Raw genomic sequence first — 11,084 nt, forward strand, 5'->3', positions numbered from 1 at the left:
TTCGACTTGGAGCCAGTGTGTGACAAGGGTCTGTACAAACTGGTGTCCACGCAGGGCCTGCCCTCGGGCAAGTGTGAAGAGTAACTAAGGTCACAGTTACTAGAGCTACAGGTGACCGATTTTCACTGAAGTCGTCCATTTGACAATAGAAGCAAACAAACATGGCTATGTTAGATCAAGTGACTCTGCCAGGTTTCTGCAACCTTATAAGGCTGTTCCCATCACAGTCTGTCCCCTGCCTTGAAGGCACAGCCCTGGGCAATGAGGAGAAATGGTGACTGGTGTTCACGGCTACTCCATGAACTGATTAATGCCTGGCAATTTTTATCATTTTCCTCCTCTATGGCAAATTGACACAAAGGAATTTCTTTCAGCTAGGGGCACTAGGTAAATAACTTGGGGCGGGGGGAGAATCTTCTAAGAAACCATCCGGATATTAAGGCAATAGGTGGAAAAAAGTCTGAAGAGATTAGAAAAAGATTAGTTACCGCCCTAAAAGTCTGGAAGCTTTTGATTCTTAAAAGAATTTCTTCCTATTTTTAGAAATTGCCCTGCAGGTTTTTCGGCATTCAGTTATACTTCTGGTTAACGACTTTCAAGTCCCTCACCTCTACCAAATAATTTCATGACACGCCTCCCTTCGCCACCCCCAGATCTCCATGTCCCCGCGTCCACCCTTAATCTGTATCAAGAGGGCTGAGTTTATGACACTCCCACGGATTAAACATGCCTTCACTAATGCTACTCTAAAGGGGGGCATTTCTGGTAACTGCTTTAAAAAAAATCCTTTTAAATGTACACATTCTCATGGCACAAACAATTATGGAACTTCAAATTAGCACTGCAATATGTATGGATTTCAATTTATCACCCAGCTCAGAAACTGGGTTAGCTGCTCTATGTTTTTAATGTAATATACATTCATAATTCTTCTCTCTGGCTGCACAGGGGAAGTTGGATTTGCAGCCCCACCCAGACTGGAGCATCTCTTGACCAGCCCTCCACCAGAGGCACATGAAACAGTGGGAACATGGTTTATGATCGAGAAGCCAAATTCACGCCTGCCTTCCGCGCTTGGGACTGGGTACAAGCCGCCTAGTGACCATCTACTTCCTCTGACTATACTAAAAGGCTTAAGAACAAACTCACACAAGCCTGGAGAATCTGTTTTTCCAGTAATAAAAATGGCATTTCAAATACTTAGTTGTACCTGTCCTGTTTTAAACTAGTCAAATAAATTGGGAATCCTCATTTTTAATTAGATAAGTGTTATTTTCCCTGTTAAGGAGGGAACCAGAAAACCTGACAACTTTAAAAATAGTCATCCATAGATTTGGTAAATATTAAAATATCTGAGAATGAGAATACAGATGAAAATGAGACTGTTGATTGCTTTCTCAAGTTCTCTTTTCAAAATTATAAAAAGTACAATTATTTAAAAAGTATCTATGAGGACTTCCTCAACATTCTCCCAAAGTTCTGTATTTGGCAAACGTCTAGATGCCACTCATCTGTTGTGATTCGTCTCCTGCCATTTGCTTCTAAAATATAGGAGATTGTAACTCTATGTACCCAGAATATGCTTCAAAGGCACACGTAGGAAATACATTACAGATGCAGGTTTGCATTTATTTTTAAAAAGGCTCTTTTTAAATCCACAGTCTCCCTCTAAAGGAGAAGACAAACCCTCTCTGGAGATGGTCTGCATTTGAAAGCCAGTTACCGGAAAAAAAAAAAAAAAAAAAAAAAAAGAGAAAAATAGATCCCTAGTAGAGAAGCACTCAACAGGAACTAAACATCTGAAGGTTTAGACAGGATTAAACTCTGACAGGGCTTATGAGCCATCCCCACACGACTGAAGTAGTTGGAAGTGAGGTTAGATTGGAGTCCAGATAAGCAAGTGAATCTACACCCCTACCTGACTCACCGGGCTGAGAAGTGCGGAGCCCTAGTAAGTCACCACGGCACGTCCTCAAAGGGCTTTCCAAAAAGGTCAGTACTGTATTGATTCATGAGAAGTCTCCAGACCAGGCAGGATTCACTCTAGTCCGATAACTAAGCTGGGTCCCACCCCAATGGAATATGTGAGAGAAAAAAAAAAAAAGGGGCTGACAATGTTTCATTGAAGTTACAAGATTCCACAAGAAAAACCAGGTTATAGGATTACCAATCAGAGCAGGGTGGCCTTCTTCTCGATAACTTAGGTTGTTGCGCGTAATGTACGTGCTTCTTAGACCAAGTTCCTTGAAGAAAAGTTTTACAAGCAGCTGAACATCAACGTTACTGTTCATCATCAAGCAATTCAGAAAAGCAACAGAAATGCAACTTGCAGAAAAATAAGGAGAAATGCTGCTAATGGGAAAATGACGGCGAATGCACTAGCTTGTTCTCGTTGATGGGGAAAAGATAAAGGAGAATTCTCCTTTGTCTGAACCCGGTGGTGGTGTTGGCAGTGCCTGGGCTGTGGGGGACATGGTGCTTCATACCAATGGAAAACACCATCTTGTACTCAGGACAAAGCTTCGGCCGTCAGTCGGAAAGAACGGTTACAATTGACAGTTTTTACAGCAAGATACCTGTTAGGACAAGTAAAAGCCTCTTCAGTTGAGATTAACAAAAGCTATTAATCCCGTGCATACACCGTTACATGAGTTTGGCCTTCCATGCTTAAAGAATCACCAAGCTCATTGTTACTGGAGAAACCAGCCACCTTCCCGGTGGAATAAATCCATGCTTTCGTGAACTACTGCACGCTGAGCCGTGGAGAGAAGGTAGAACCAGACAGTATCTGTGAGAGCCTACATTCTGGGTAGACAGCAAACTACAAACAGCTCACTGGCCATGAGGGGCCACCTGGGCTGAGCTAGAGAGGTCTTCTCTGCATTTCTACCTATCCCCGCTCCCCAACAAAACACACACTCACAGCCAAATTCACTTATAAGCTATGGAACGTTTGCCATCCCCACTGGAATAGATGGTCCCATTCAACATAGGGAGCCAGTCCTCTGGTTAGCTGTCTGAGCTCCGCCCACGTAAGCTGCTGCCACAGATGCTCTCTGTTTCCATGAGCCCTGCCCCGCCCTACAGAGATCCTGGCTCCCTTCCGAGGACCATCCCCACTGCCACACATTACAAAGTGCAGGCCTGGAGAAGATGGAATCAGAAAAGTGAAGTCTTCCGTTCATCTTCCATTTCCCCACCTTTAGTGAGATATGGTACCACCGAGCACGATGCTCAGGGTGCCGCCGTGACAAGGCTTGTTTAGTGACGCAGCATCACTGCATTCTAGAAGAAACAGGTGTTCCGAGTACAAACTGGTATTCAGTCATGTTAAAAAAAAACAAAACATCAGACAGAGCTCCAACAATGCAGGGAAGAGAAGGTACACCATGCTTTGAGGATAAAAGACAGAACGCTGGAAAAAAAAAAGTTTTCTCTTAGATAGGTACATGCTGACCACACAGTGCATACCACGGCACAACAGAAAAATGTTTTCTCAAATTTATTAAACAAATGACAAAAATGAGAATGAAGTCCCCAGCCTTGTCTACTGTAAAATTAATTCAGCGTATTAGAAATTTTTAATAAAATATTAAATGTACACACAGAGAGAACAGAAGGGAACTGGATTAATAACATAGGCCAAGCTTGTGAGATTGGGTTAGTCAGGTTTTCACAGCAACCTTCCAGGCAGAAAGGAGGTGAGGGTAAGGGACTGAATCCACTGGCCATTCAGGTGCGTGTGTAGAGAGCAGCGGGGTGTGTGTTCTTGACTAAGGAAAGCCTGTCTTTGGTCTTTCTATAAATCACTGCGGGGGGGGGCAGAGTGACAAATGCTTTCCTTCTTACAAAGGAACTGCAAGGCCCAGGAAAAAGCAATTGTTGGCCCAGTTTCATGAGCCAGAAAGGTCGTCTGGGAATACTGACAGGCCCATCAGAGGCTCCAAAACGACCCTTCTACTGTTTCCTATTTGAGAGTCAGTTAACAACCCCCATTTATAATAAAGCAGGACTGCCTCCAAACTCCTGGTACCACTAACACCTCTACCTCTTACTCAAAAGTAGAGTTAATTACTGTCCGATGCTTTGTTATACACTCCCCCCCACCGACACACACACACAATGGTCCTTGCTCCCGCCTTAGTACTCTTGGTTTATGTTGCATTTTGCAGTGATTTCTAACTTCTGTCCTTCAATATTCTGAAGTTCCTGCACCTGACCCCTAGCAACAAGCTCATGTAATTCTCAGTACCATGTCCATGACTGCATTAACAGCACCTGCCTTGAAGCTAACCTTTCACACCAGCTCTCAACTACAGACTTAGATCAGATACCCTCTGTCAACAGTTGATGTTCAATCCTCCCTACTTTCAAATACCAAACCACCCTAAGACATATCAGAGCAACCTGATCTAGAACCCACACGAAGACGCCAAGGAGCTGCCTTCCACCAGAAGTTATAACCGAACACCAGAGGCCAAGGAGATTGCCAGAGGCTGCTTCCAAGGCTAAGCTGTGATGTGGGCATCATTCAGTCCATCTGCGCTGAAACGATCCTGAACGAATCAGTCTCTTCAATTTCTAAAGCTTTAAAAAAGATTTACTAATTCTACCTTAGCTTCCACCAGGGTGTTTAACTGCTTTGATTGGGGAAAAAAAAAAAAAAATCCCCCATGCTGGAAGTTTCATCTATGTTTTCTGGAGTGACGTGTTCTGAACTTTATGAAGCAAGACCTGTTTTTCACAACTCTACTCACCTCCTCCCAAGTATGTATCTGACATACAAATCCGCATTTGCAACTTTTGTTTATAAAGGAAATACTTAAAAATCCCTAGGTTACCCAGGAAACAATAAATAGCTCTTTTCCAAGTATGTATTCCAAACAGGTGGCAACCAGGCCACTTTTGATCTTTGATGCCTACAACGCTAGACCAAACCATCATGGGTATTTTTTGCTTTTCATTATTATTATTTTTTTAATAAAAAGAGAGCTGCTACATTAAGTGGCATGCTTATTTTGATCTAAACGTCATGGCTTCATTTTAGCAACTAGTGTTAGGGGTACGCACTGTGTACACTAGAGACCCCATTTCCCTGTATTACATTTCATTCAACTAAACAGAAACAGATGGAATTAGACTAACGAGGAAAAAGCAGCGCCAGTAAATTCTTTAAATGTCGCCAGACTCAAGTTCTTTCATCACTTCCTTCTTGCAGAAGTTCATCCACTAGTACCTTTCCTTCCGTATGTTCTTAGGAACTTGGCTAACATGGCTGAGTGTAAACTCAGAGAGCTGCCGGCAACAGGTTATTTTGAAATGTTCACCTCTTTCGGGTCCAAAGAAACTTTCTCTATCGCAAAGACTCCTCTGCAGTTTGCTTTGTAAAACTGGCAGCAAGAGTTGACCCTTGGACAACACGGGGGTCAGGGGTGCAGACCCTCCGAGCAGTGGAAAATCCATGTAGGACTTACAGTCGGCCCTCCGTATGTATCTACACTTCCGCATCTGCGGATTCCACCAACCTCGGACTGTGTGGTACTTGGAATCGGTGCATAAGTGGACCTGCGCCATTCACACCCGTGTTGTCCAAGTGTCAACTGTAGACTCATCTCCATGAAACTAGAGGAAGGCCAGCCTTAGAGTAATTAAGCTCATCAGAGGAGGAATGTTTATAGACTACAAAGGAGAAGATCCAGAAAAAAAGAGCCTTTCTAGGGGACGCAGCTCAGACAGCTTTAAATTCTGGTTAATGAAAATGAGGGCCTAGGCAAAGAAGAGTGATCGAGACAGAAGCAAATAAACTCAAAATAAACCTAGTACTGAAGGGGACCCCAAGTTTCTTAATTTAAGGCGGGGCCTACCTGTAGCCCAATCACTCACTGATGACTTCAATTGCACCAAACCCGTACTGTGTTGAAATAGGGAATAGCATTTTAAGTGGAAAATGTTGATTAAAACCATGTGAACGCTGGTTAAAGCTATGAAAATGGGAGGTGATGCACCTTCACAGCAGTTTTAAAAAACTTTAAAATGGCAGCTTCATGTCTTAATCGCTGCTTCTTTTAGGAACTGCTTTTGCCAACACAATCAGACTGACTCCACAGCGAAGATGCAAGTGGGGTTTCTGATTCAACTGAGGACAGGCTGGATTTCGTATACTTGGTGGAAATTTCAAGAGGCTCGTGCTGTATTTTGGTTTTGCAGTCCTAGTGTGTGTGTATATATATATATATATATATATATAATTTGAATTTTTAAAGAAGTCCTGGAGCATCAAATGGAAATTATTCACATTTTTAAGTGCAGGCCGCAGAAGCACCATTTGGTGAGATAAATCTGTGAGAAATTTCCAAATACGAATCACATATGTGGAGAAGAATCTGGCTCACGGACTTCCTTTAACTAAATGCCTGTCTAATAAAATAGCATCATAGCATACAGATGACTGGTCAAGGAGCTGGGGCAATCCACCGTAAGTTCTGGAACTCATTAAATGCAGTTCTTTACAAGAATTTCTTGCATTTTTATGCTGCCCGAACAAGGAGCACCAAAAACCAGTCACTAAAGGACCTATAATTTACACGTTTTGAAATACTATCTAACAAAAGATATTCACGCGCGGAGGCCCCGGAGTCGCCCTGCGTGGCGTGAAGACTTCTGTTTCTGTATTTGGTTTGTCTTCCACCCAAGGCTTTGAGATATCATTGCCCAGGAGCAGCCGCGATCTGAAGACTTGGCTTCCTTATTGATGCAGGCGACCCCTACACTAGCTGTTGCCTCAGAAAAAACTGGCTCTGACAGGTCTTGGGAAACCCTTTGGAAGTCTGAAAGAATTCACAGGCCTCTCATCTCTGCTGCCTATTGGTCACACCCAACCCCATCTCTGATCTTCCTGCACTTAGCTCAACTTCAGGCGTGTGCCTGCCTTTCTTATACCACACAGTGAGATTCCAGAGGCCAGGGAAGGACTTGGGGGCCAGAGTCTCACAGCAGGCAGAAGGCATGGAAGGTACGGGGCGCTGGGGGTGGCATGCAGCCTGCTGGCCTTCTCTGACCTCCTCACCTCAGTGGACTGGCTCTACCTTCAGACTCTAAGAATGTTCAGGTCTACTCACTCAGCAGCTCTCTTTACTAGTGCAGGGAAAGCTCTCCCAGAGGCAATGAGTGAATATTCCCAGCACGTCAGAATACGTGGCTTTTGAAAAAACTACACACCTTTCCCCACCCCCACCCCCCCTTTCTTTTAAGCACTGTTAAGCACACCAGAATTGCCACTCTCACAACGACTGACTGAGAAGCAGAAACTGAGTTGCTTGGCTGGTACAAAACCAAAGCAGAGAAAAACTCTACCAGTGACCCTAAAAGCGGAAAATCTCGTCAATATAGAACTGGGTACGTCACCGTTGATCAGTTGCTTTCGAAACACTTTGGATAAAAAATCATCTCTTCGGGGAAAAAGCAAAACAAAATAATTACTGGACTATGTTTTGCTTTGGGGGTTTACATCTGGTGATTCACATTCTAAGCCAGCTAAGTTAATACCTTCTGCTCATTCATATTTCACGATCAGACTGCTGTATGATTAGAGGTAAAAAGAAAACTCATTTGAACACACCACCTTCACAAATAAACCACAGATTCCACATGGGACTCTGCTTAACTCACGTTTGACTACTGTTTCATATAGCAAATTGACACCTTTCTCTAAGCTCGAAACAGAATAGGCGAAAATGGGCTATAACTGCAAAAACCTCACAATATAAAAAGCAGTAGTTCTTCCTACCTAATATGGACTGTAATAACCTAAGTCTACATGATTCCTGATCTCCATATGATTTTAATTATTAATCCATACAAGAGTCTCAAAATATAAAATACTGAACCCAAAAGGTCCTAGCGCATCAAGCTGTCACATAGAGTAAAACACTGAAGCCCAGAGACCAAGGTTCTGGTTTTAGATTTGTCCTGCAACGGCTGTAGGACTATGGGAAGTCTCTTCCCTTCGTCAGAACAAGGTTTCTCATCCGTAAATAAAGGTTTAACCTAGGTGACCTCCAAGGTCCCTTCTGGCTTCAAAATTCTGTGACTCTGTTAAACATGTAAATCTAAATAAAGCAAAAGATGAATAGACTACTTCAGTGAACATCTTTCAAGCTATCCGATAATCAACTTGATTCATCAACCATGCACTGAATCAAATGATTAGGAAGATAAAGCAAAAGTGTGCGTAAAAATGGATTACGTTTTCAGAATCTTTAAAATCAACTTCTCAACATTCATGTGGACAGAGAGTCACGTGTGAACCACAGGGTCTGTCAATATTTCTGCTCATTCAACACTGTGGCCAAATTCTACTCAGTTTCCCTGAACTTGCTTAGCTCTTCCCCATGACAAAGCCGCACGATGAGTTTTAATAAGGCCACTTGTGTGGCGGCATGTTAGGGCTGGATCATCACTACAACTCTTTTCAATAATTCTGTAGTTACTTAGGATCTAAAATTTTTATTCTACAATTTATCTTTTTTTAAAAAAAGTACCAAAGACTAAAAAGTACCAAAGAGCAGGCATGAAGAAAAGCATTTCATTGGTGATGCTTTTCTTATTCGGCAAGCAAGCCAACATTTCAGCTGACACTTCCATCACATTCCGCTAGATTCTAGAAGGCAACAGTGTCTGGCTCAGAAATGACCCTGGCAGCCTAGCAGAGCCATCTGGGGACCCCAAGGGGCACTCCAGACCAATTTGATCCAAATTTCTAGGGTCAGGGCTCAGGTAATACCAATTTTTTACACGTCCCAGGTGATTCCAAAGTGCAGCTAAGGCTGAGAAGCAATGCAAGTTCAAACCAGGCTTTTCCATCTGAAATGCAGAAACGCTGGGTGAAAGGCACTGGTGTAGATGGTAAGATTTAAAAAGAAACCAAACCTCTCACTACTTCTACTTTTTTTCCTGCACAGAGAAGCAGCCAGAAGACACTGTCCCTGAGCGGGTGGACATTAAGAACGTGCGTAGAAACCCACCAAGGGCAACGAGACTGGGAAACAGCCCTTCCCGGTACTGTGCGCTACTCAAAGGCTAAACCTTGAGTTTGCTAACCTCCTGGTGCCAACAGTACCTATCCTGCGAGGTCTTACTTTTCCCTGCATCGTTACTCAGCAGCATCTCTGTGTTTCACCAAGAGGCTCTGACGGCCAGAGGTCTTCAACACCTTCTTCAACCATAACTAACGTTTGACCCATGAAAGCAAACCCAAACCAAACCAGCAATCTCATATCGATTCCAGTTCGTGAAGATTTATATCATTTCATAGGAAGTCTGCAAAGAATCATCCCAAATGCTTCCAATTAAAATAGTCACTAGTCTTATTAACTAATATTTCAACAACACTTCATTTCAACTAGCAACCAACTGACATCTGGCCTTGAGTTTTGTCAATTCCTCGCTTTACGAGGCACGGCAAAGCAGCCCTCCTTTTAAAGAAGGGGTTTAAAGTAAAACCCACACCTTTCCTGGGATCTCAGTGATACTTTCGTCCCAATAATCAACCAGATGGGAGGGTGATCTGTGTACGCAACTGAAGATACACAGAAAATTTCCACGTAAATACAACACACTATACACATGATCAGATTCATAATAAAGGATGTCTTCCTAGCCTTCAGCCAGAAAGAGAAACAAGCTCTTGGTAACTTGTCGTGATGTGTAAAATCCTGTCCTTCTGAAAGATCTGAGAAGCCAGGCGTGCCCTACCCAAGCATATGCCTGCCCCAAAACCTCCTCTAACAAAGGTCGATTAGAAATTAACAAGTCACTAGGACAGAGCATCTCCAGGGAAACCCTGGACGCATAACTCCAGGTTTCCAGCCCTTGAAGACCCGCCCTCTGGTCTCCTCACTCATACTCCTCTCCGTCCTCATTCAAAGGCAGGCCACCCAAGGACTTCTTTCTCCTCACGCCGGAGGGGGAACTCAGCACAGCTGGATTACCAAACACGAGGGGCTGGCTCAGAGGGCTGGCCAGTTCAGAGTCTGAATCGCTGGATTCAGTCCCACTGCTGGTAGAGCCCTCGGTCACTTGCAGGGGTGCCAGCTGGGCTGCCTTGCCAGGGGCACACGCTGACTGCGCCATGGGGATCCTTGAGGTCGAACCCATGAGAGGTGTACCATTAGCCAGCGTCCTACCTTCCGAAGCGGCCGGGCCGGCCAGGCCTCCCTTTCCATGGCCATCAAACCTATCCACTGCCTTCGGGCTTGATGCTACCTGGCTAAGAATGAGTGGATCTGTCTCTGACTTATTATATCTCAGATGCCTTAAGTGGGGCCTTTGTAAGACGGGGGAACCGTCTTCATCACGAGGACCCTGGCTTGGGAGAGGATCTCCTCCCACACTTCTCTCTCTATAGTCATGTGCGTTTTCGGAAACATAGCCTTGGGACCCGGTCCTGTCCCAACTCATACTTGGACTTGAACTTCCGCTGCTGGGAGACAAGGGGGTGGCCAGGGGACTGTGACCGCCTGAGGCCCTGAACATCTCATCTACCAGAGAGCTATGTCTTGGGAGTCTGGGGCTCCCACTCATGTCAAAGGTGATGTCTGCTGAATCATCGTCACGGAATTCTCTGGAAGGAGGCCGGGAGGACTTGGCAGAGTGAAGGGAAGCCCTGCGCCTAGCCTCTATCTGCCTCTCATCCCTGGACAGCAGATAAACACCACTGGTCAAATCACCCTCATAGTTGTCATTTGTTTGGGACCGTGACCGGGACGCTTGTTCCCTGAGGAGGTCGTATTCACTGTCTACATCACTGCAGTCAATGAAAGGAATGGAAGTGCTGCTGCCTTGGGCAGCCCTGGATGCTGGACCTGTGCTTGGCTGCGGGGGCCGAGGTCTACTCTGCTGGGTCCTGTCCTTAACGACCTCCTCCTCTTCCTCCGTCTCCGCCCTGCCGGCCCCGTCTGCCTTCGTGCTCCCCGCCGGGCTCCTCTGCGGAGTGGGGTTGCGCTGTGGCCCGCGCTCATCGGCCGAAGCGGGCGGGTCCCTTCCCGGCTGGCAGCTCTGGCCGCCCGGGGATGCGGCACCTTCTC

At 44.9% G+C, this 11,084-nt stretch overlaps 1 protein-coding gene across 1 annotated transcript in view; it reads right to left on the reverse strand.

Annotated features, from left to right (window-relative positions):
* Positions 1–11,084, reverse strand: part of FARP1 (FERM, ARH/RhoGEF and pleckstrin domain protein 1) — a 291,979-nt gene that overhangs the window by 51,159 nt on the left and 229,736 nt on the right. The window contains exon 14 of the mRNA XM_024740029.1: positions 10,863–11,078. Within this exon, the coding sequence (XP_024595797.1) occupies positions 10,863–11,078 (216 nt within the window). The remainder of the gene's footprint in view (positions 1–10,862; positions 11,079–11,084) is intronic.

Source organism: Neophocaena asiaeorientalis, unplaced genomic scaffold, assembly GCF_003031525.2.
Source record: "Neophocaena asiaeorientalis asiaeorientalis breed wild unplaced genomic scaffold, Neophocaena_asiaeorientalis_V1.1 scaffold9, whole genome shotgun sequence".
NCBI lineage: Eukaryota > Metazoa > Chordata > Mammalia > Artiodactyla > Phocoenidae > Neophocaena > Neophocaena asiaeorientalis.